Source organism: Hydra vulgaris, chromosome 15, assembly GCF_038396675.1.
Source record: "Hydra vulgaris chromosome 15, alternate assembly HydraT2T_AEP".
NCBI lineage: Eukaryota > Metazoa > Cnidaria > Hydrozoa > Anthoathecata > Hydridae > Hydra > Hydra vulgaris.
In genome coordinates, this window is record NC_088934.1 from 50,837 (window position 1) to 78,118 (window position 27,282).

At 27.4% G+C, this 27,282-nt stretch overlaps 2 protein-coding genes across 2 annotated transcripts; one reads left to right on the plus strand and one right to left on the minus strand.

Annotated features, from left to right (window-relative positions):
* The first annotated feature begins 3,856 nt into the window (after positions 1-3,856).
* Positions 3,857-15,470, plus strand: LOC136091342 (uncharacterized). The gene is made up of 2 exons (XM_065818786.1): positions 3,857-3,944; positions 13,280-15,470. Exons 1-2 carry the CDS (start codon positions 3,905-3,907, stop codon positions 15,355-15,357), a joined length of 2,118 nt encoding a protein of 705 aa, XP_065674858.1. The 5' UTR covers positions 3,857-3,904; the 3' UTR covers positions 15,358-15,470.
* Positions 15,471-25,604: 10,134 nt separating this feature from the next.
* On the minus strand, positions 25,605-25,988 carry LOC136092440 (uncharacterized). The gene has a single exon (XM_065820682.1). The coding sequence runs from the start codon at positions 25,986-25,988 to the stop codon at positions 25,605-25,607; it is 384 nt and encodes a 127-aa protein (XP_065676754.1).
* Between the last annotated feature and the right edge of the window lie 1,294 nt (positions 25,989-27,282).

Below are 27,282 nucleotides of genomic sequence, written 5' to 3' on the forward strand. Positions count from 1 at the left end.
ACCAGTATTTTATAAAGAGAAGATTAAAAAATTTTTAGAGGTAGAGACTCTGAGTATGAACTTTAACAGAATCAAAAGGTGGAGAACGGACGGTAAGCAAAAACAAGTTTAGCACATTCTAACTTTTCAATTTATTGTATTAATGATTTTTATGAGAGGTCAGTAGCAAATAATAATCTAAGAAGAGTTTTGTTAGTATAACAATTCATAAGGCACTGCAAGTCCCTATCTGGTACAGAAGTGAGATTAGATTCGAGAATGGCTGCTTATTCTAATGGGTTAAAAAAGTACACTTTTTGTAAAAACAGGATTATAAAATTAAGTTTTCAGGAAAGAGAGCCACTTTAGATTTAAGATTTTCATAAAAAACATTTATGGTCTGTAAAAAACGCTATTTACCCCAAAATTTGCACACAAAAATTTATCGATGAAACTGAAATAAAAAAATATTTTGTTACAAAATTTTTAGGAATGGTTCTCGACAAGAACATTACATGGAAACCACATTTTGATTATATTCAAAATGTGGTTCAAATGATATGTTCAAAAACATCCAAAGTTAATGGAGTGATTAATGGAGTGATTAATAATTCCAGATTATATCTAAACAAAAAAATCTTAACCTAAATTTATCACTCATTTATTCACAGCCATATAAATTATGCAAATATAGCATGGTGAAGTACTGAAAAAACTAAAATACTAAATGCCTCTACTGCCATTAAAAGCATGCAATTCGCTTGATTTATTTTGCAGATCGTTTTACTCTTTCCAAACCATTATTAATGGAGACGAAAATACTTAGTATTTACGAACTCAATATTTATAACGTTTTATGCTTTATATACGTGTTTAAAAACAAGTTAACTTTACCAACCTTTGAAGATCTTTTTTCTCTAAACCCAGTTAATAAACATACATTTTGAAATAACTGTTTTTTTAATGAAAAGTTTGCAGATCAAAGTTCAACAGATTTTGCATCATATTTCATGCACCACATCTCAGAAATAAAATTGTTAAATCTAATTTTGATATATCTAATACTTTTTTGACATTTTAATTGTAAATCTTTTATTGCATTTTTCTCATTCTTATTATAAATAGATGTCTGTATTAACGGTGTTAACTTTCAGGGCTGTCCCGAGGAGGGAGCGTAGGGGGGTGTCTATCCCCCCAACAAATTGGACACTTGAGGCGGCAAAATTGTCCGTCAACAAAAATGTCAGCCAATGAGGACACTTTTTTTTTCAAATAAGTTAGTCGAAAATTTTTTTTTTGGCTTTAGTCCGCAAAAAACAGATACGTAACTTCCCCCTCCACCACCCCTAAAACCCACCCCTCTCTTCGGATGGCCCTGTTTACTGTATTTAATTTTTGTATGTATTTATATATTTAATTTATATGATATTTGTGCGTTTATAGGTTCTAACAATAAGATCCTATTTTTTAATTACATATAACATTTGGTATCCTCTTAAGATTTATATTTTTAATTCGAAAAATGATTTATTGCATATTTTATTCTTGTTTATGTTCTCATGTAAAGATGTTTTACTCTGGTAAAAGATTCTGATGATAAGACCATTATGATCTTATTTCAGAAGCCTTGTTTATTTGTTTTTGTAAATGATGACAAACGTAAACAAGCCAAAAGATAAAAAAAAAAAAACTCATTTATTCTTAAAGCATTGTAAAGCTCAACTTTCTATAGTTAGGACTAAGAGATTGATAATTTATGAAATAAAAATTTACTAAATTTTGCTTACTAAATTTAAGTTATAAAAAATTTACCTTGGTTAAAAAAATGGCGAAGACCGGGTGCTTTGTTCAATATAATTGATGAACAATAGGTGTTAGATCCAAAAAATTGCCAACACCGGGAAGTTATATATATTTACCTTACATTTATAAAACTTTATTAAAAATTTTCTCTAATTAATCCTAAATACGAAACAAGACATTCAATAAGTAATTACTACGTTCCATTTTGAATTGAATATGTATACGTATAAATCGATTTGTAAATTGTAAATATCGATTTGCAGTCTTTTATATTTACGTTATACAATACGTCATTTTTATATTTAATTTATATTACGGTAGGTATAAATAACGATTTTTAATTTTTAAACTTTAAACGATTTAATTTATTAACTTTACAACTTTTTTTTCAAACTTTTTTAACTTTTAAATTTTTTTATTTCTTTTTAAACTTTTTAGTTTCACTCTTTTGTATAATATTAGAACTTGTCAAATTATATATTTCTCTACATCACGAGGGGGCTTGATGATAAGACAATTTGTCTTTTACTTGCCCAAGTCAGATTGTATTTATATATATTTATTAGATCTAAAAGATAACATTGTAAAATGTGTGTTAATTGACGAAATAAAACTAACTACTACTAATGTTTAAAAAACTAATAATAATAGTTTGATAGTTTAATAAACTTAAAACTATTAAAATGTCATTATATTGTAAATAAAGTAACTTAAAGCTTCTAGCAATTTCTATGATTACTTCGACGCAAAACGATAAAATATTTACCATATCGTCACCGTCATCTGCCATAACTTAAGATACCGTTTCGTAATCAAGCAAACTTCTCACGCTGTTTCAACTTCGCTTGCCTTTTAAATGCCATCTCATCAGCTTTCTATGCCATTTCAACAGCGTTATCTGCTGTTTTAATATCAATTTGCGATGATGTTAAATACTATTTATTTCATAAACAGTTTGGCGGTATTAAACCTTTTTTAATTTAAGTTTTTTTTTACCTTAGTTTTCACAAATTTGGTCATGATATATATATATATATATTTATATGTTACGTTTTTGTAAAAGATGTTTTAAGTAATGAGCGATAATAAAACTAAATTTGCACTTTTCTTGCTCTAACGATTGATTTTGTTATATGCAAAAAAAGTATTTATACTCTAAACATATATTTTATAACCATAAATATTTTCTTTAAATACTTACTCTTTGAATAAAAATGTTTTTTATCAACAAAAAAAGAATAAAAACATCACAAAATTAACAGTTATTTAACTTACTAAAAAAACGTTTAAAATTTTATTAAAGAATTAAAGTAAAGTTATTTAAAGTGGAAAGCGTACTAACTGATAACAATAAAGTCCCTAGCCCAGTTTTATATTAAATCACAAACGCAGCAGCCAGTTAGGTTTTTTTTTTATTCAAGACGCTTATTTAGTGTGTTTAAACCACAAAGGATTTTGCAGAAGTTTTTTTTCACTCTCTTATTCTTTATTTTTGACTTCACGTGATTCAAAGCATAAATTGTAATCACTAGTTGGGTAATTAAAAAAAAAAACAATATGTATAGAAAATTTGTATTATATTCTTTTAGCTTAAGTCAATAAGAAATTCAAAGCCCCAATATAGTAAACCTTTTTCACGTAAGTAGGTGAAATGACTTACATAACTTTTAATTGCAGTGTCATATTTCGTATGATGAGTTTTTCACCTTTAATAGTAAAAATGTTCATTATTATTTAATGAAAAATCAAACATACTTTGTATTTTCGATAAATAAAAACATCTAAATAAACAAAGGTTTGTTTTCAGGAATTAAATACTACATATAGTTTCATTTTTCAAAGTTAAAAACGTTTATTTCAAATAATTTCGAATGTTGAAAATTTTATTTATATATATATAGAAATTTTATGTACATAATATGTATAATATATATTATATAAAGATATAAAGTTTTTTTTCATTTTGTTTAATACTCAGTTTATACTTGTTTATATTCAGATTTGATATATATATATATATATACAATCTTAATTATTTATAAGTTTTTTTTTTTTATCTAATTTTAAAATACTCATTAATACTTTATAATAACCTTTTAGAATAACGACTGTACAAATTTAAATGGAACCAAATCAAGGAGATAAAATTAGCTTTTTTAAAGGTAATTTTTATATAAAAGTCCATTTTTTAGTTCTTTCTTTCAATGATACTTAGTGATTGTAGTAGTAGTAGTAGTAGTAGTAGTAGTAGTAGTAGTAGTAGTAGTAGTAGTAGTAGTAGTAGTAGTAGTAGTAGTTGTAGTAAACAACCTGCAAAAGAATCTTCGTTATATTCGAGTAGATCTGACATTTATAAAACTTTACAAAACACTTAAAAAAAGTTAGTAGTAGTATTAATACAAAGATTTATGTGGATACATCAGTAAATGTAGCATTATTTTCGAGCTTGGAAATTTATTTTTAATCAAATTTAGATTTTAAAAAACTCTTAAAAGCGTACTACTGTCTACCTACTTTATTTTTGGGATCAATTTTATTTTACATGGAGGATATTAATTATATTAACTTTTATAGATATAAGTTCTTAACATTATTAAAACCAAATGGATCTATATCCATTCGGTCTCTTAAATACGCTATTTACCCCAAAATTCAGCCAAATTTTTTATTGATAAAATTGAAATAAAAAGAGATGTTGTAGCGAAGCATTTAGGAGTGGTTTCTCGACAAAAACAATAAATGGAAACCACACATTGACAATATTTGCTCAAAAAAGTTTAATTGTAACGGAGTCTTATACAAATCCATATCATATCTTAATAAAAATCTTACTTACTAGCACTTATATAAACTATCAAAGTATATTTTTGGAAAGCACTGAAAAAGTAACAAAAACTTAACGTAAATTTACTTTTACCGCAATCAGAAACGTGCAAACCGCTTGATTAATTTTACAGATTGATTTACTCCAAACCATTTTTAATGGAGATAGTACATAAACGTAAGAAAAACAACAAAATGTTTTTATAAACATTTATTAAGTTTAAAAATAATAAATTTTTATTGTAAAAAACTTTATGGCTGTATTTACGTAATTTGAGGTTTAGAAGATAAAATAGCTGGGTTTAGTTCAAAAAATAAATCTGATCCAAGCCCAGATATGATTTACTTTTTAATCACAAACTAGCACAGCTAAGCACAATTGCTTATCTGTGTTTGCTCGTGGACATCCTTATCATTGTAAACAAGGAAATCGTCATGTAAACCTCAGAGAACTTGTGTTAACCGACCCAACAGTTGCAGAGCAGATTTCATCAACTGTGATTTCAGGCAAAGATGCATCACCAAGAGAAACAGTTCGGATCAAAATATAAATAAGATAATTTTAACTTATAATGTAATTTTTAGGGTCATCAGCTTCCCAGTAACTTTTTTTTGGTCCTTTGAGTGTTCAAAATATGATTTCAATCCAAGAGAACATGGGACTTTCAAATACCGGAATGAGGAAAATTGGATTTGCTCTCAATTAGATTAGCCTAGTAAGGCTAGTTGAAACCAACTTTCAGCAAAAGGCATTAAGAGACTACTTCACCATAAGAACTTACTGCCAGCTCAGAAGATAGCCAGTTTGTGAGGAGAAATATTACTTTTTTAAATATCTTACTTTTTCCACATCAATTGCTCTCTCAGCGCCTTGGTTATTGCTATCTAAGCTCGTTGTTTTTCCTTCTCTTTCATTTGCTTATGTTTTGAAAATCAAAGGTTTTAAATCCAGTTTTCTGAAGCTTCAAATATCTGTCACTCCAAAGGATTATGCTGTTTTTCATCATGTTCAACAATTTATCAAGGTGAAAAAAATTAGCCTGGGACTGTATAGTAAAAAGCCACAAAAGCTTTACATTCTTGTTTCAAAAGTAATTGGGAAAGATAAAAAAGAGATGCTTCTCATCCCAATTACTCTCATCAGTTCCTAAACTGTGTTGTTGAAGATAAATAAATTGCCAATTTATCTTACGATACTTGCCAATTTATCTTACGATCAATTGATAATTCGCGATTGGGATGCAAAAAAAAAGCAATAAGTTTTATAATATTTGTCATTAATTAACGCAATTTTATTTTCATTATTATTATGCATATTTAATTTAAACTGTTTTTAAAAATGGAGAAAAATTTCATATTTAAATCTTCAAATGGAAATGACATTATCAATGATAACGGCACTGATTTAAATTATTTTAGTCACAAAATGCTAGAAATTCAATACTATTCAGTTTCTAAATCATCACAATATCTAAGAAAAACTAAAAACACTTTTTCAATTTTAAATATCAATATTCGAAGTTTAAATAAAAACTTTGAAAATTTAAAAATATTATTGGATACAATTAAACACGATTTTAAAATTATTTGTCTGACACAAAACTTGGTGTAAATGCGGTGAAACAAATTATGAATTTGAACTAATTAATTACACATCAATTCATCAAGCACGTGAAGTAAATGCAAGTGAGGGCGTTTGTATTTATATCCACAGTTCAATAAATTTTGTCTTACGTAACGATCTCTGCATCAATGAAACAGATAGTGAGTTTTTGTGCATTGAATTAGTAAATTCAATGCACAAAGACTCACTATCTCTTTCAAAGCAGAAAGAAACACAATTTGTGAAATTTATAATTGTGTTTCTTTCTGCTTTGAAAGAGATAGTGAGTCTTTGTGCATTGAATTTACTAATTCAATGCACAAAAACTCACTATCTGTTTCATTGATGCAGAGATCGTTACGTAAGACAAAATTTATTGAACTGTGGATATAAATACAAACGCCCTCACTTGCATTTACTTCACGTGCTTGATGAATTGATGTGTAATTAATTAGTTCAAATTCATAATTTGTTTCACCGCATTTACACCAAGTTTTGTGTCAGACAAATAATTTTTCATACTACTTAAAGACCGCCATCTGGAAACTTAAAAAAATTTAAAACTCATCTTAAAATATTTCTAAACAAAATTATAAATAAAAAAAAACATATTTATATGGTCGGAGATTTTAACATCAACCTGATTAACTATACCTCAAATATTTATGCTAAGAATTTTATAAACACTCTTCTACAAAATAACCTTATCCCAACAATAAACAAATCTACAAGAATAACAAATAGATCTTCTACTCTTCTTGATAACATCATTACTAACAACTTTCATAATAACCCTCTTCACACAGATATAATACAGATCGATATTTCGGATCGTTTTCCTACATTCTTAGCTTCAAATAATCTTTTAATAAACAATATTTCCACAAAATCCACCTTAATTTGGCAACAGATTAATGAAAACTCCATAAAAAAAATTAAAAACTGTTTACAAAATTGCGTTGATTGGGATCTAGTACTGCAATCAAATGATGCTAATAATGCATATGAATTGTTTCTTAATCAATTTTGCAAAAAATATAAAATCGCGTTTCCAGAAATAAAAAAAAGTATAAATAATAAGTCGCTCCAAACTCCCTGGATGTCTAAAAGTTTACTAAAATCCTCAAAAAAAAAATATAAAAATATATTTGAAAAAACCAAAAAATAAGTGGAATGTAATTAAGGATTTAATTGGAAAAAATAATTACAACAAAAGTTCGCTGCCAAAAAATCTTTTAATTAATGAAAAGTTAGTTTATAAAAAATCAATTATAGCTGAAGAACTAAACAACTACTTTGTTAAAATTGGCCCAAATTCGGCCTCTAAAACTCTTAACAATTCCATTCGATTTGATTCATACTTAAAAACTTATGATAAATTTACGGATGAAACTGATTTAAAACTGAGTGAGTTAAGAACTGCTTTTAGCAGTCTCAAAAGTAAAAAAAGTGAAGGCTTAGATAAAATTAGTGTCGGTATTGTAAAATCAGTATTTGACGTCATTTAATCTTCTTTATTTCACATTTTCAATCTCTTATTAAAGTCAGGTATTGTTCCTAATAAGTTAAAAATTGCCCGTATTACACCAATTTTTAAATCTGGAGGTAAGTCAAATATTTTAAATTACAGTCCTATACCAATATTACCATGTTTCTCAAAATTGCTTGAAAGAATAATGTATCACAGACTTTATAATCATATAACCGAGAATGATAAGTTGTATTACAAACAATTTGACTTTAAAAATAAACATTCTACTGAACACGCAGTAGTTGAAATTTCCAATCAAATATCTAACGCCTTAGATAATGACTGTTTTACATTAGGAGTTTTCATTGATCTGTCCAAAGCTTTTGATACCGTAAATCACTATATTCTAATAAAAAAACTCGAAAACTACGGAGTGAAAAATAAAAACTTACTTTGGTTCAAAGCTTATCTGACAAACAGAAAGCAATTTTTATACTATGATCAAACAAATATTGTTCCATACTCCATAACTTACGGGTTTCCTTAGGGATCTATCGTAGGACCCCTTTTATTCCTGTTGTACATAAACGACTTAAACTTTTCAACAAATCTTTTCGACCAAATTTTGTTTGCTGATGATACTAATCTTTTTTTTTCTCACAGAGATGTTAAATTACTTTTGAAAATAGTTAAAGAACAGCTATGTAAAGTTAGTAAGCGGTTTGAAAGTAATAAACTTTCACTAAATGCGGATAAAACAAAATATATACTTTTTCATAAAGTAAGTAAATCTAAAAATATTCCTCTTAATTTACCAGATCTTAAAATTAATAACACTTTTATTAAAAGAGAATCATTCATAAATTTTTTAGGAGTAAAATTGAATGAAAATTTACAGTTGTATTCACATATAAATAGTATTGAAAAAAAATCTCAAAAAATATTGCAACGATGTTTAGGGCTAAACCTTTTCTAAATATATCATCCCTGAAAAAATTGTATTATGCCTTTATCCATAGTCATTTGTCTTATTGTAATATTGTGTGGAGTAGTACTAACCATACAAAGCTAAAGTAACTCTAGAACAAACAAAAACATGCGTGCAGAATAGTATTTAGAGCCGACAGAAGTGTTCCTTGCGAACCACTTCTACGTGTGCTCAGTGTTTTAAATGTGTATAAACTTAATTTACACCAAGTTTTACTATTTATGTTTATAACAAAAACTGGATTATCTCCAAAAATATTTCAATCTTATTTAATAAAATTAACCATAAACACTCAACAAAGTTTTCAGATAACAATTTTATTGCTCCACAATATAAATTAAAATTAACTTCCTATTCAATTAAATACCGCGGACCTAATCTGTGGAAAAAGTTTCCAGGTATTGTTAACAATAAACAGACTACATTAGAGCAATTTTAGGACGAATCAAAACGATTATTATTATTCATGGATATATTCCAACTTTAAATGTTTATTTTAAACTAAAAACAATCATATAAACAATAGATTTAATTGTATCAGTGATTAATATAAATTAATACAAAATATTTAAAATAAAAAAAATACATATATAAAATATCACTGATGATGTTAATAATTTATCTAGTGATTATATTAATTATGAAATTTCATTTCTTGTTGTCTCTTATCCTCAAGTAATTTTATTTTTTGACTTTTTTATTTTTTATTAATATATCTGTTAAACATTTTAGCAATTGTTTTCAACACTTCTTAAATAAAAAAATATATATATATTTTATTTCTAATTATATTAGTTATTTTCGGTTTTCATTTCTATTTTTTATTTTATATATATTTTTACGTTACGGTAATGTGTAATTTATTGCTATTATTTGCAATGTAAACATTTTTAAATGGCAAAATAAATAATTTAAAAAAAAAAAAAAAAAAAAAAAAAAAAAACGTGTCTAAAATAGCAAATGATAAAACTTAAATAGACTAATTATAATAATCAAAATATAAACTTTGCTCTAACTAGCATAAATAAGTACCCACAAAAAAAATGCAAGTAAACATTTTACAACTGATTTATTTTACAACTAATGAAACTTACAGTGTGATATTGCATGCCACGTGTCTAAAATTAATATCTAAATCTAGCTCTATGTAAACATAGCTGCAACTAACCTAAATAATAATAACCAATAAAAGATATGTTAATACTTTTAATTTTACAACTGATTTAAACTTATATCGTAAACTACAACATGTCACGTTTAAAATAGAAGAATATACAAGAATATATACAAGTCATATAGGCTATATTATAGAAACAGTTGTTCAACTAACCCCTTAGTTATCATATAAAGCAAATGGATAAACACAGTTTAAGTTACACTCCGTTATTTGTAATTTTAAAGGTTGTTAAACTTATTTCAAATTTTCTATATAAAGTTTATATAAAAAATTTGCTATATAAAGTTTATATAAAAAATTTTTATATAAAGTTTATGTAAAAAATTTAAAATATGAAGTTTATATAAAAAATTTAAAATATAAAGTTTGTATAAAAAATTTAAAATATAAAATTTATATAAAAAATTTACAATATAAAGTTTATATAAAAAATTTAAAATAAGTTTAACAACCTTCGAAATTACAAATAACGGAGTGTAATTTAAACTGTGATTATTTAATTGCTTTCTCTACTAAAATTTAGTAAAAAAAAGCAAGTGGATAAATACAATTTAAATTACGCTTTATTTAAATAGCTTCACATATAGTCGAAATGTGAAGCTATTTAAAAAATGGCAAATTAAACTTACTTCAACAAACGTTTTATATACGACTTAAATGTGGTTTGAAAAAACGCCTTTAAAAACTATATCATTTATAAATAAAGAACTATAATATATTGACAAATCTAAAACAAACAAGGTTTAAAAATATAATCTACAGAAGCAGCACTTTATAATTTTTTATGGAAACCCTTTTTAATAAAAAGTTTAGTTGTTTTTCAACGGGTTTGAATATTTAATCCGATGATTTAACGAAATTTTGAAGAATCCGCTAATAGTTAATTTTACCCCGTTGGTTTTGTGATTTTTGGCTACGAATTACTTCGTTAATTTAACAGAAAAAAGCTATTCCTAAAAAAAAAACTTACCTGATTACTGCTAAACACAAAAATTCAAAAAAAAAAAAAAGTTTGGAAAAAGACTTACCTGTTTTGATATGAATAATAAGGGGTATCTCTTGGATGCTGAAAATAAGAAAGGTAAATCAAAAGCTACATTTTTAAATTTAAAAAAATTGAGGAGTCATAACAACCAACTTAAATTTTTATAAATTAAAAACTTAAATTATTAAAACCTAAATAAATGTTACTAACATTTTAGATCCTCAATTTTCAGTTTCAGATAAAAATGCTAAAAATGAACTAGTGCAATTAAATTCAACAAATTGAAGAAGAAATCGAATCTTATAAATATGTATAAGTATATGTCTAAATGCAACAGAAATTCAATTTTTTTTTATTTATGATTTTTGTTTTCACATGAAGACTTTTAAATGAAGAAGTTTTTTAAATGCTAAAATTGCAAACATTTCAAAGTTTTAAATGCAGTGCACAAAAATCTTTTTGTGCAATATAATAAATAAGCATACAGCATCAAATCTAATTGTATCTAAAACAACAAATAATGTTCCTAAGCTATTCGTTCTAACGAATTGTTATTAGAGTGAAAAACTAGTGATAAAATTAACGACAATTTTTTTTTAATCAAAGTTTTCAAATTGCTTAGTGCCGCAGCCCCGAGCAATTTACTCGAGCACCAGTGATTATGTGGTTATAAATAAATGAGCTTCTTCAAATGTTCAACAAAAAGTAAAGCGCAAAGGTTTTACTGGGGAGCTAATTGAATTGATAAACATGTTGTGGAATCAACAGAGACAGAATGAGGAAAGCAGGCATCATTTCAAGGATTCGTTTTATATCACATTTTTGATTCTGTGATTGGTGGACTCACTGCTAGTAGCCATTCAAGAAGTTTTTGCTAAATTCTCTATTTTTGTGGGAATATTAAAAACTGTTTGAACCAGAAATCAAGAGAGCCTGCTCCCATTTTTTTGCAGAAATATTCATGTGATGAGACTGAAAATGAACTGACTTAGGAACTGCTTCATATGAAACAAAATCATTCGGCTTTTTAAACGAAATTTCTAAAATAAGGCTGGGGAAACTTTTCAAAATATGTAGTGATTGCACTGCGTTTCTTTAATTCAATAAATTAAAGCTCTTCAAGAACTTTTTGCGCAAGAACGAACTTATGATCTTGCTATTTTAAGTAATAGATTGCAATTAGTTCAAAATATTGACTTTATGATGTGATTAAAGAGTTTGTTAAAAATAAGCAAAAAAAATAACAATGTAAGACACAAAAGTTGGACTACTTAATTATGGTTATATACCAGCAGTATAATCAAAATATTTTAGCAGGCTTTTTTTTTTTTTTTTTTTGGTAATAAGGGGGATCAAATTGAAGGATACTCGGAGCCCCTAAATCCTGTGCACGGCCCTGGGTTGAAATCAGGTTAATTAATCAACATCTGAGGTTTGACGTGAAAAATATGTCGAATTTAAAAAAAAATGGCTTCAAAATATTGACCTAATTTTAATATTGAAAAAACGGAAAATGCTTGTTGGGTATGTGATCACTTATGACTATAAGAAATAGGTTCATCAAAAAAAATTTATCTAGACATGTTGGATATATAATTCAACTTAGATTTGCGAAGTTCTATATTTAGAGTCTCAAAGAAGAAACTTATAGATATCATTCTAATGCATCAGCTATCTGTACTTCATTTTCCAAATGATTATAAATAATGATCAGAAAGTAAATCGAGAAACCTTTTTTGAGTGTTCTTGCTGCCGTTTTATAGAAATATTGACTATAGCTTTTAGGTTATTTATCATAACCTGCGCAAGCAATCTTTCAACCTGATAATTAAATCAACCACAACTTTGGTTAGTTTTCCTTAATTTAATTCAAAAATATAAATTACATTTACTAATTAACTAATTTGTACAAAACTTTAGAATTCGAAAATGAAATAAACAAGCAAACATAAAATAGAAATAGAAATTTTATGAAAGTCCAAACATTTGCATTACGGTTTGGTAGAGCACAAGCTTTAAAAATTGTGTTTTTTTTAATGAATTTTAAACTCCAAAACTCAGTTAAAATTTAAATTTCGTAAAATTTGAATTTTAAAAAAAACATCGTTCTTTTGGTTGAATTCTCGAGAATAATTATTTGATGTTTTTCAAATTGTTAAGTTTACACAGTATATTAAGTTTTGTTCACAAAAACGCTCTCTTAATATTTAAATATACTGTAACATGAGACTTTATTTAAAAACATTTTCAAAAGTAGTATAATTTTATAATTTTTTTATATTAAAACTTTTTAAAACTGGACTTAATACGCTAATGAATAACGCGTCACGTTTGAAAAAATTGGAAAAAATTTAGTAAAAAGTTAAAACTTTTTACTAAAATAAATGATATTAAATTTATTTCAATTGAGAGAATAAGTTTTTATAAACTAACCATGCGTTCATTTTTAGAAGTTCAACCGTTTTCAGAAAATTTATTTTCACGCGAAAAACTACTTCGTGAAATTCGACGTTTTTTACATGGAGCAAACAAGTCAACTTTAATATTATATGGAATGTCCGGTGTTGGAAAGACACAAATTGCAAGAAAGTATTGCGAAATTTATTATAACTTCTACAAAAACTTTGTTTGGATAGACGCAGCATTTGGAAAGTTACAAACCTCAATGAGAAACCAATGTCAAATATTAGGATTCGAAGTTCATGACTCGAAAGGTGATTATTTGAATATAGAAGTGATTGCTGAAAAAATTCACAACCATTATAAAAATGAAAAAACATTGTATATTTTTGACAATGTCGACGATGAAAGTGTTAAAAACCTGACCATGTATATTTCAAGAAAACCGGCTTCATTTACGTTGATTACCTCCCAATGGAGAGCGTGGTCGAATGACGTAAACAAAATGCTAGTTGATGTTTTTACTTCAGAAGAAGCATTCGCTTATGTAAAAAATAATATTAAAGAAAACGCCGATGAAAATATAAGAAACCTAATTAAAGAACTTGGTTATCATCCGTTCGCTATTACTCAGGCAATAAAATATATAAATATTCATAGAATTTCGATAGAAAAATACGTAGATCGATATAGATCGAAACCAGAAATATTAGACAACAACTTTCCAACCGAAGAAAAACCAAAGTCTGCAATAAAAGCAATTAACTTAGTTTTAACAAAATTAGAAAAAAGTAAACCTTTTCCATTTCAAATATTAAACTGTTTATCTCATTGCGACTATCAAAACATAAGTAAACAGTTTATAATCCAAATTTCAAAACAAATGGAAATAAACGAAGAATATGTAATAGATGAATCCGTTGGGTTACTAATAAGTTATTCTTTACTAAACTTTGATGATAAAAAATATTCAATGCACGAACTGACACAGGTGACGTGTAGATGTTTTCAAAATAGAAATTCAACTACAAGTACGTATCTTAGTTTAATTGAAAATTTATTTATATTTGAATTGAATGAAGTAAAAGAGCACATGGATTACGGAAACTATTTTGTTTTCCATTTTATCTGTATGTTTCGCACTAAAGGAATAAATGTTTCAAAAACATTCCATAATATGACGACATCTATTAAAAAATTATTAGTATCAAAAGGTTTATTTGAAGAAGCAATCGAAATATTAAAAAGTATTCAAAGTTTTAATGCAGAAACTTATGGCGAAAATAATACATTTACGCTTGAAACAAAACATAATATCGCAACCTGTTTGAGCGATATGGGAAAATATAACGAAGCTTTAGAAATTCATTATTCTGTTGATAAAATACGAACTGAAATTTTAGGTATCAACCATCCAAATACAATGCCAACAAAACATAATATCGCAAACTGTTTGTGGTATTTGGGAAAATATAACGAAGCTTTAGAAATTCATTATTCTGTTGATAAAATAATAACTGAAATTTTAGGTATCAACCATCCAAATACAATGCCAACAAAAAATAATATCGCAAACTGTTTGTACTTTATGGGAAAATATAACGAAGCTATAGAAATTTATTATTCTGTTGATAAAATACGAACTGAAACTTTAGGTATCAACCATCCAGATACAATGACAATAAAAAATAATATTGCAAACTGTTTGAGCGGTATGGGAAAATATAACGAAGCTTTAGAAATTTATTATTCTGTTGATAAAATACAAACTGAAATTTTAGGTATCAACCATCCACATACAATGTCAACAAAACATAATATCGCAAACTGTTTGAGCGATATGGGAAAATATAACGAAGCTTTAGAAATTTATTATTCTGTTGAAAAAATACAAACTGAAATTTTAGGTATCAACCATCCAGATACAATGTCAACAAAACATAATATCGCAAACTGTTTGAGCGATATGGGAAAATATAACAAAGCTTTAGAAATTTATTATTCTGTTGATAAAATACGAACTGAAATTTTAGGTATCAACCATCCAGATACAACAAGAACAAAAATTAATATCGCAAACTGTTTGAAAAATAAAGAAAAACAGCAAACAAGTTGTTTAATTATTTAATTATTATTTTAGTTTTAATATATGTAAAGTGTTATACTTAACTTATAATTGACAAACATTTTTCTTTAAAAGTTGTAGAACTCCGTTCTTAATTCTTATAAAAATTTTCTTAATTTTTGTTATCATTCCAACGCGCGTTTTTTTAAAATAAAACGAAAAGCTCATTTACTTTATCATTTATTTACATGTTATATATTGTACGTATTATTGATTATAAATTAAAAAATGAAACTAATTTATGGTTTTTACTAATTTTAGTTATTTACTAAAGTAATTAAAGTATTTAAATTGGTTTAGTTAATTTATAAAAGTCTAAAGTATTTTAAAAGAAAAATTTTTTTATTGCGATATATATATATATATATATATATATATATATATATATATATATATATATATATATATATATATATATATATATATATATATATATATATATATATATATATATATATATATATATATATATGTTTATATATATATATATATATATATATATATATATATATATATATATAAATATAATTTTTTTTTTGTTAAATGTATATTTAAAAGGTGAACCAAAGAATTTGATTCCCATAGGAATTATAGTATAGAATGTTTAAAACAGTAAATGATACGTTTGTAAACTCTCACGATAATAATTTTCTTTACGTAAGTGATGATGATTTAATTCTTCTATTCTTATTAGCTTAAATTAGATAGATGTTAAATAAAATTTATCATCGTTTAAAAAATTATTAACACTAAAAATATTGTGATCTTAATAGATTGGTTACACGAATAAGTCCCTACAAAGCGGGAAGAGTATTTATTAAACATGTCTTGTTTTGAGATTCATTTCGTTTAAAAAATATCATTATTTTATGGACATCTTTTGCTGGCATTATTATGTTACTAAGTTTTATATTTAGTTACAAATATAAAAGTTAATAATAATATAGTATAAGTAAAAATAGTTTCATTAAAAAAATAAAAAATGTCTATATATATTTATTCAGTAAATAACGCACGACAATCTGCGGTTGGAAGTGAAATCTTAAAACTCAAAATATTTTTACGATACCTCCTGCGAGTTACACACGCTCTAAATAAGATTTTATTTTAAAAAGCAAGAGAAAGTTTATATTGCTACGTTTTGCTGTTGATCTAAAATAAGATTTATAACAAAAAACCAAACACTTTGTATATTTTGGGAAATTACATTTTTTAAGTCAAAAATATTTATTATATTTCAGTTCTATATTATATTTCAGTTCTTATATTTAAGTTCTATAAATATAAATTAATATCTGTAGGGCAACCAAACATAAGGGGCCCCATAATAAAATTGCGCACCCGGTGCTGGGTGTGCCGATCATACGGAACTGATGGTATATTTGATTGCTTTTTTATCACAGTAGTTGTTTTATTACGGTAGTTAACACCTTTATCACGTTCACTGAAATATAACACAGAACAGAAACATGACGTAAATAGTTATTTTTAAATAAAAAAATAAATTAATACGAGTGTTATGATAACTTTATATATATATATATATATATATATATATATATATATATATATATATATATATATATATGTGTATATATATATATATATATATATATATATATATATATATATATATATATATATATATATAATTTATAACTTCCTGTAAAATATTTTTTTCTATTTTTTTTTGAGATTTAGTAACTCTTCTTGATTTTCCAGCAATGGTGAAGCTTAAAGTTGAAGAAAAAGTTAGATAAGTGTTTTTTATTAATTTATATACATTTATATATATATATATATATATATATATATATATATATATATATATATATATATATATATATATATATATATATATATATATATATATATATATAAGTATTTAGTAATACAATCGTAACAAATATTTTGGCTTTATCTTAAGTGTTAGGCTATATTTTTTTGGAAAGAATTTGAACATCCTGAGAAACAGAAACTATGTTCTGACATATCATCAAATAAAAAGCATAAAAATAAAATATCCTGAACAGATACAAGAATTTTTTAGCGGAATACACAACAATGTTCTTAATAACTTAAAGTAAAAACATGATATTGAGAGTTTTTTTCTAGCAATAAATTACATTATTAGTTAAAAAATAATAAAAGTTGAAACCAAATTAAAAAAAAAAAAAGAGCAGCATTAAGTAATTCCTTTTTTTTTGTTAGCAAAACTGTTAAAAAAGCTCAAAAAATTGGAGTTCCACTTCTACTTACTACTGTTAAATATCAAAAATCAGATAGCTGCGACTTTTTTATACTTTTTCGTAGTAAACTTTAATATTTTGCCTATTTCCATTTATATATATTAAAATATATTATGCTAGTGAAAATATGTGGTATATATATTTCTTTTTCTATTTTCATTTCATTATTGAATTTCTATAAATAATATAAAGAAGATGAAGGCACCAGTACCGCTTAATTTTTATTTTTACAGATACTGCTGAAAAAAAAGATAAAGACAGAAGATTATCTAAAAGATCTTTATTTGGAACGCAAGCCTTTATCAACATACATCGTCAAAAACGTTTGACTTTATCTCAGAGAAACATAGAAACTGAAGAATCTAGAGGTCAACCTGGCGGCAGTATTACATATTCAAGTATATTCGCAAACATATTTTGTATAATAAAACATAAACATGTTTAGCTAATGAAAACAGAGTGTAGTAATAATAATATTAAAAAATTATAACCGGTAAAAATACTATTGTACAGTTATGTGTTTGAAATCGGTCTTAAAATTGCGTTAGTACGTAAAATATATTCTTACAAGGTTTTTTATACTATAGGTTCGAAATATGATACTGGCGATGATTAAATTATAAAACCATTCTGTAAAATGAAGGCATTTCCCATTAAGTCACTATTTTCATTTGCTTCCGTAGCTAATAAGTATATTTGTTTGATGTGTCCAGAAAATGGAAGGCTTGTATTCACATACATGGGCCTGAGCCAAATCTGCGGAAACATATTTTTCATCTTCATAAAAAATCAGAGTACCTTTACGATTCTCAAAAATAAAAAAAAATTGCTCAAGATCAATTCCTCGGAATGAAGAACAGAGATGAAATAGATGAAGCCATAATAAATTGCATTATTCAAGATTACCGCTCTTTCAATGATTTTCATAAATCTGGTTTGCAACTTTTAATCACTTTTGCTCCGCATTACAAGCCGCCTCATCGAAAAACAATTGCTTGAGAAAGCGGTACTATCAATATATGAATGATCTTAATGCTAAGCTTAAATCAGTTACCTACATTGCACTAACAATTTGTGGAAAAATTGAGTTGGATTGTATTGGCTTTGCATAACAGCGCATTATCTAACAAAAAAGTTTAAATATAAATCAAAAGTAGTTTGCTTTCGTAGGTATTACGGAAGGCAATAAAGTAATAGGCTTACAGCATTTGTACAAAAAGAAATTAATAAACTTGAAATTGAATCTAAAATTATTTCAATTACAACTGACAATGCTGAAGATATTAAAAAGGCGATGGGATCTATTGATTTACGACTTTCGTGCATTTGTCATAATTTAAATCTTGTTTTGAATCATGGAATCAAATTGTGGACTAAGCTATCACAAAACTTATTGGATAGCACAGCAGATGTAGATGAAGATCTTATATATTACAATAATTATAATGAAAGCATTATTAAATCTAATGGAAAATTTTTATCTGAAGATCAAGAAGAAATTGCATGCACTTATGGCAAAGAAGACGTCAGCTCAGATGATGAAGAATGCGGCGAGGAGGAGGAGGCATCAACCGATGAAACTGTTGATCAGTTACTTATTTCTTCCTCCAGCATATTATTTAAGTTAAGAAAAACGATAGCACTTGTTAAACGAACTTTTGTTTTACAATCATTTGTTTTTAGTGAGATTAAAAAGCAGGGACTGGAATTAAAAAATTTATTGTCAGATTTTTAGGTACGTTGGAACTCAACGTTTTTGATGATTAGTAAGATAATAAAAGCGAAATATTTGGCCTAGGAATTAATTCGTGCAGTTTGACAAGGGATTACGAAACTAGCTTATTGTCTCAGCGTTTCGTTTAGACACGCATGCGTGCGAAGACAACTTTTATTGCGCATCATTTTCATTATAAATCATTTGATTTAAGCGTAAACAACACTATTTTTAATTTAACTGATAATGTCGATTTTTGTTCCTGATAAAGTGTTTTTGCGGGGGGTTCTTCTTCATTACTTTAACATGAAGAAAGTCATCGTATTTTGGTTGAAGTTTATGGTGATCATGCTCTAGCTGAGCGAACGTGTCAGAAGTGGTTTGCACGGTTTAAAAGTGGTGATTTTTGTTTGGAAGATCAAGAGCGACCAGGACAGCCGAAAAAATTTGAAAATGCAGAATTGGCAGCATTGCTCGATCAGGATTCTTTTCAAACGCAAGATGACCTTGCCAAATTGTTAGGAGTTGAACAATCAACAGTTTCCAGACGCCTCAAAGCCATGGGTATGATTCAAAAAATGTCTCATTGGGTTCCACATGAATTGAAAGACAGAGACGTGGAAAAAAGAAAGACCATTTGTGAATTGTTGCTTGAAAGACAGAAAAGAAAGGGATTTTTGCATCGAAATGGATTTATTACGAGAATCCTAAACGAAAAAAGGTCTGGGTAAAGCCAGGTGAACCAGGTCCATCACAACCCAAACGGAATATTCACTGTACAAAGGTTATGCTGTGTATATGGTGGGATATGAAAAGTGTGGTGTACCATGAGCTTCTGACACCTGGTGAAACTATTAATGGAGAACGTTATCGAAGACAATTAATGCATTTGAAGCAAGCTCTGGTCATAAAACGACCAGATTGGGGTAACAGACATGATAAACTCTTTTTTCAGCATGATAACGCTCGACCACATGTCGCAAAACCTGTCAAAAACTATTTGGAAAATGTCGGATGGGAAGTGTTGCCCCACCCGCCGTATTCTCCGGACATTGCTCCCTCTGACTACTACTTGTTCGATTGCATGAATAACGATTTGATTGGACAGCGCTACACTTCTTCAGAAAATATCGAAAAATGGGTCTCTGATTGGATCACTTCTAAGGATGAAGCATTTTTTCGACACGGAACTCGTAAATTGCCGGAAAGATAGGCAAAAGTAGTGACTAGCGATGGACACTATTTTTATTAATGTATTCATCCATTTAGTTTTCGAAATAAACCTTCAATTTTCAATTAAAAAGCGCATGAATTAATTCCTAGACCTAATATGTTTACAATAAAACTACCATAGATCCTGGCACTATCAATGAGTTAACAGAAAAATAGATAATTAAACTCAAGAAACCAACTTTTGTTATCAGACGACTGGAAGTTCCAAGACATTTTACATTATAATCTTGCTCCATTTTTAGAGGCAACTAAACTTCTCTCTACTAAAAATTTTCCAACACTTTCTTCGGCAAAATTTCTCCAAAATACGTTAATGAACTTTCTTGAAAATGAATCTTAAACTAAATGTTTTCACTTTCAACCATCGCCTTCGGTGGAAAGAGAGAACATGTTAGGAGCTAGTCTTCTCAAATTCATTGTATACTTTGTTGAAAAGATGACTACGAAGCAAAATCTGCAAAGTTTGCTGGCATGTTTTTTTGATCCAACAACAAACGAGTGTCTCACAGAAAAAGAATATCAAGAAGCAGAAAGCAAACTTATAAAAAAATTTTTAAAGTCAGCACTCCGACAATAACCTTAAAGATCAACGCATACAAACATTTGTTTTTCAAAAGGAACAAAACTATTCGAGAAGTGGTTAGTTATAAACCTAAAATTTACGTTTGTTAAAAAACAGTATTTGTTTTTAAATTTATACATAAATTTTACATTTTTTACATTTTCAGCGTTGTTAAAAAATAGATTACATTTCGACAATATATAAATATTTGTTTTCATTTTTAGATGTGATTGATTCATGTATTGATTTACAATTTCATGCTTCACCTGAAGTTCTTGTTAAACGCAAAAATGGGTTTGCTAAGCTTGCAACTTTGTGTAGTTTTAATCTGTGTGAAAAAAACACACTCAAAGCAAAATATAATAGAAGATTTATCCTTTTTCAATTACACTATAAAAGCAAAAGCTTGAAAAATCGATAAATTTTGGTACGAAAACGATATCCAATGTTAGCCTCTAAAGTAAGAGAGGTATGTACTTCACCTGCTAGTTCGGAAGGGCCAGAATCCTCAAAAAGTGTTCCTAACTTTATTCATCGCAAAGAAAGAAGAAACTTAAGCTCGAGAAACTTATGGCACTCAATGCTACTTTTGAAGAAGAATCGAAGTTTTACTTTAAAACTTTGTATTTAACTGAAAATGAGGAAAAGTAAAAACCAGAGGCCACTCGATGTCAATCCAACGCCAACTTCGATGTTTATCCGACGTTGTTTAGCCGTCGTTTTGCCCACCTGGTACTTATTGTAACTGATTGTAAAGTTGCGAATGAAAGAGGCTTGATGACAAGACTGCAGTCTCCTACTTGCTCCTGCCATTATCTTAATTTTTATCTTATTTATACATGTATACATATAAATATATTTGTATTTATAAATTTATTAAAGTTATTTGTATGCAAAATGTTTATATAGTGACGAAATAAGTTACAACAACAAAAAAAAAGATTATTTTAGATATGGAACCGTTGAAAATAAAAGTTATTAATACTTATAAACTACTAAATTCTTATATTCTGGCGCGTAGCTACGGTAGGGGATTAGAGTTTTATAACTTAATAAGAATTGTTTTATTAACTTTGTTTCTTCTCAAAAACAAAACACTTTTAAGAAAAAAAATATTATTTAATTATTTGGCCTTAACATTTGTTATAGAATGACTTTATTTTTATAGCATTTGTTTTCTTGAAATAAACTTAAAATCTGCGAAAATCTTACATTTTCTCAATATTGCATTTTATTGCAAAAAATAAAGTATTTATTGTAACTAGCAGAAAGAAACCCGTAATACTGGTTATGATCGGTCTGTTTCTTAATTAATAGTGGCTATTTTTCACAACTTAAAGTTTGAGTTTATTTATTAATGTGTGCAGTAAACATATCTGGACATAAGAGCTGATTTATCTGAACTCCATTGTTTGTGAATGAGTAAAATACAAATTTGATATTTATGTCGCATATTTCGTCTGGGCCATATAGCCTTCTAATCGTTATTTATTGCGGTTTAACCGCAATCAATTAAGTCTTAACTCCATTTTATGAGCCAAAAACTCTTAAAATAGTTTTTTTTACTATACTATCACATTTCTTCTTTCAATGTATTATCGCATTTGGCTACCAAAAATGTTTTAAATTGGCTTTTAAAGGTTACGTTAAGTTCATAGTTTTTAACGTGACATAATTTCATGTTTGTAAACCAAGCTGACTGGACCCGGGGCTTGTTAAGTCTGTTCAACACAGACCATTTTTATATTATTTGTATGGCCTCTTTATTTCAATAGTTTTTAGTAAACGGTAATTTGCTACCATTTACTAAAAATTCTTTTTGTTACTCGGAATTTAATTCTCGTAAATATTTTGACACTAATGAAGGACCTCCCTTCCTCGTTTTTGCCTTAATGGTGGCCAGGAGAATAGAGTTATTTTTATTAGGAGTAATCAAGTTTTTGATGAAGACCTTTTACCAATATAATAAAATTTAAAACAATCATTTACATGTATGAGAATTTTTTCTTTTTAATATATATAAGAATTTAACATATATAAGAATTTTTTCTTTCCTCAATAGTGTTGCAAATGCTAGTTTGCATTTGCATAACTAAGCTAAACTAAGCTAATTAATTACTTATTTTTCGATATTTGATAAATGCGCAAAACTACAATATCCATGTTTTAAAGAATTTTAATTTATTTTTAGTTGCGACCCCCCGTTTAAAAATATCCCTTAAGTTACGTACAACAAATTATTAGGCATAAAATTGAGAAATTTTTAGAAAAGTTGAACTAATTGCATATATTTATATCATTTTAACTGACAAAAACTTACAATAAAAGAAAATCAGGATTTTTTTAATAAATCGCATAAATGCGTCAATCGTTAATCTTAAAGAAAAAAAAAATGAAATTATGATACCATAATTACAATAAAAAAAATATATAAAAAAAATGATAATAATAAAAAAACAAAAAAAAAACACCACATAAAAACTCAAAATCGATTTACCTATTTATAGTAACCTATATTGATATGGCAGTTAATATAAACATTTATTGAAATGTAACTATAAAATCTGTTTCGAAGTACAAAGAATTAAAAATACTAAAAAAAAAAAAAAAAAAAAAAAATCAAATTAAGATATAAATTGCATTTTAGCAAAATGTTGTCTTGGCTTTTAGTGAATATATAAAAGCAGTAAGTTCCAATAATGAATTTTTTTAACAATAGACACCAACGTGAAGGTAAGCCAAGCAGTCTAATAAAACAAAACATCTCAACAATAACACATAACAATAGAATATTTACACCCTTGATCCTAAAATCCAGCAAAAATAAGAAACCAAATTAAAATATGAAAGACAAAATTAGAAAACCAATTTAAAGTTAACTATATTTATGTTTTTACTCAAACATAAATACATAAAAGTATATTTGCTTTTATATTCAATATTAGTTATTCAATTACTTCAAATTTAGAACATTAAAACGCCCTAGATTTAAAGATCAAGGTTGCATACTCTCTCATACACATTACGCTAAACATTAACAGACATTATGTGCTTCCAGAATAATTAAAAAAGGCTAGACAACACAACCTAGCTCTAAAGCTGTAACACCGCCTGGCACTAAATGCTGCGAAGTCACACCTCTGCTATAAGTACACCGCTTAGCTGGCAAGGTTATCAATCTTGCTCATCATAATGCCAAGTCACACCACTTCGAAGACATGGAAACAACATAATTTTAACATATATGCAACTATAAACAAATATGGTTTTATATAACACATATAAACCCATTTTATAACAATATTAAATGACAGATATATTTATCAAAAACTGTGAAAAAAAAATTAAAATAACAAATAAAGTTATACATACAAAATGAGCTCACAACCTACAAACAATAAATTTTCAAAATGAAAATCTAAAGACTATAAATTAAGAACATCAGAAAATATAACATTATTTGTGTAACACTTTCCACCTACCATACCTTGAATGAGATGTTTATCAATTTTGAAAAAAAAACTATTAAATGCTCTAGTTCTTGAATATGCAACATATAGTTGATCATGAGAAAAACACGTTTTTTGAGATATAACCCAACCAACTCTATCAAATGTTTGACCTTGACTTTTATTAATTGTCATTGAATAAGCCAATCTGACAGGAAACTGACGACGTTTTAGACTAAAGGTAAATTAGAATCTGATGAAAAACCCGTTTACCACCAGAAAAACCTGTCAAAATTTCTGCATCAATATAATTATTTTGAAGAGCACAAACTTTCATTCGAGTACCATTGCATAACCCAGCTTTGAGATCTAATTTTCTAAGTAGCATAATTACACAACCAGTTTTCAATTTTAAACAATGAGGTGACATACTTGAAGGAGTTAAGCTGTTCAAAAACTCAACAGGAAAGTTATTTCTTTCATTAAAGTTATCAGTATCAATTTGATCAGCACTTAAATAAATTTTGACCTCACCCGGCAGACATTCAAGCACTTCTTCATTGATTGATAATGAATCAACATTAGTTGGTGTTAAAATCACGCATTTAGAATAACCATTTTGATCAGCATCTTCAAAAATCTTTTCAGCAATTGATTCATTTTCTCTAATCATGCACTAATTTGGTATCTCAATGCATCCTTTAAAAAGATCCTCCTCTTTGACAGGTATTGTTCCATTCCCAAGTTTTAGTAGCCATTGGGAAAATTCACCTTCCCCATTTTGCACTCTCATATTTTCAGTAAATGCAAACTTCTGTACCCATTGCCAATGCAAAGAACATTTTATACACAATTCTACTATTTTAACTGGTTGTCCTCTTTTCACAACAGGTAGAATTTGCCTAAAGTCACCACCAAAAAGAATGACTTTTCCTCCGAACCGAAAGTTGTTGTTGAAAATATATTTTAACAACCTATCAATTGCATTTAAAGCATGCTTAGGTATCATTGATTTTTCATCAAGCAAAACAAACTAACTTGTCTTAAAAAATTCCCGAGTTAGGAGTTACATTACATGTGCTATTATCCAATATTGGAATAGGAAGTTTAAATAAGCCATGCAATGTAGATCCATTTGTAAGAAGAGTTGCAGCTATGCCAGTCCATGCAGCTGTAGCAGATTTAAAGCCCCTATATATGGTTTCAGCAATCAAATAATTATAAGTAAAGGTTTTTACACTACCAGCTGGTCTATCCATGAAAAACAATCTAGAATGTTGGTTTTCTACACTTGGTTGCTCATTCAGTGCAGCAAGGACAGCATTACATACATTTAATTGATTAACATTAAGCAACAGTCTCATTCGGTTGGCTTTGTCAATAGATTGTTGAACATTTTCATCAAAATTTTCTAGATTAAGGCGCATAGACTCATCAATAACAGGCAGATTGTAATCAGCCAGCGTTTTACCACTTTGATTATAATCTTTTCAATTTGATGAAGAGCCCTTGTCTAAATTTCCAATTTAAAATGTTTATCATCAAATATAAAGTAATAAGGAATGTCTAAATATGAATAGCAATGTACTCTTTCATTTTCAGTATTTTAAAGACATTTGTTTTTCTCCTTCTCTAAAATACACTAATTCATTTTCAGGTAGATAAACTTTAAGGCGTATAATAGTGTGTGACATATGAATTATTGGATACTCGAAAATTCGCCACAATGATTTAGGTGCACTCACATAACAACAATCTTAAAAAGTGTTTACTTCGTCATGATTAATTTGTTCATTTATTAAAATATTGGCACAGCCGTGACCTTTGTCTACATATTTGTACAAATATTTAACAGCCTTAACAGACATGCAAGCTTCAACATTAATGTGAGCTTGATATTTTTTTGATAACCATGGATTGTAAGGTACCACCCAGCGGTTATCTACATTGTTACCTTTAATATTGATAACCAAACCATTATCACGACTTCTAAAGCGTGGAAAACCATTATAAACTGCTACTGCTAAATTCTTTAGGATAGTTTTTACTGCACACCCCATCTTTTATGCTTGGAGAATTTGGATTTAGTACGCCACATGGACCGTGAATCATGCAAGTTTTAACGACGTCATAAAGGTCTCGATTAACAATCGGATCTGGATTTTCTGCAGATATTAAATTATTGATATTCATGAGCTGTTTCAAGTTATCATTATTTGCAAAGTGAAGTAAAATATGAACATGGCAAACCACGCTTTTGAAACTCAATAACCTGAACATGTGTTACAACTTTCCCTAATACACTGTTCTTAAAAATGTCATTGAAAAGGTTATTTAGTTAAAAACTCAAATAACCAAGTCAGGTCTATCATTTGCTGTCTGACCTGAATATAAACTTTCAGTTATCTCTCTTCCATTTTGGGTTGCAAGTGAAAGTAATAAAAAGATCTGGTTTATCATACTTTTTAATTATAGCCATAGCACCTTTAAAGTTTTCTTTTAAAGCTCTAGGACTTCCTACATAAGTTGATGGCAAAACTACAAAACGGCCTGGTCTAACATAATGATCATTTCCAAGGTTGTTTACATGTTTGTGTAAGACATCATTCTGCTTGCTTCTCAGTTTGTTTCGGCTATTTTTGATGAAACCAAGGCGCTGGCCTTCAATTTTAACATACGCATCAACAGCATATTGCTGAAACAGTTTTTTGCCATAAAAGA

Bases quoted from the DNA above. Each gene is read 5' to 3' on its own strand.
- LOC136091342 (XM_065818786.1), top strand. From the start codon at position 3,905: ATGGAACCAAATCAAGGAGATAAAATTAGCTTTTTTAAAG. The intron at 3,945-13,279 runs GTAATTTTTATA...GTTCATTTTTAG, and splicing joins TAAAATTAGCTTTTTTAAAG to AAGTTCAACCGTTTTCAGAA.
- LOC136092440 (XM_065820682.1), bottom strand. From the start codon at position 25,988: ATGCGCCTTAATCTAGAAAATTTTGATGAAAATGTTCAACAATCTATT.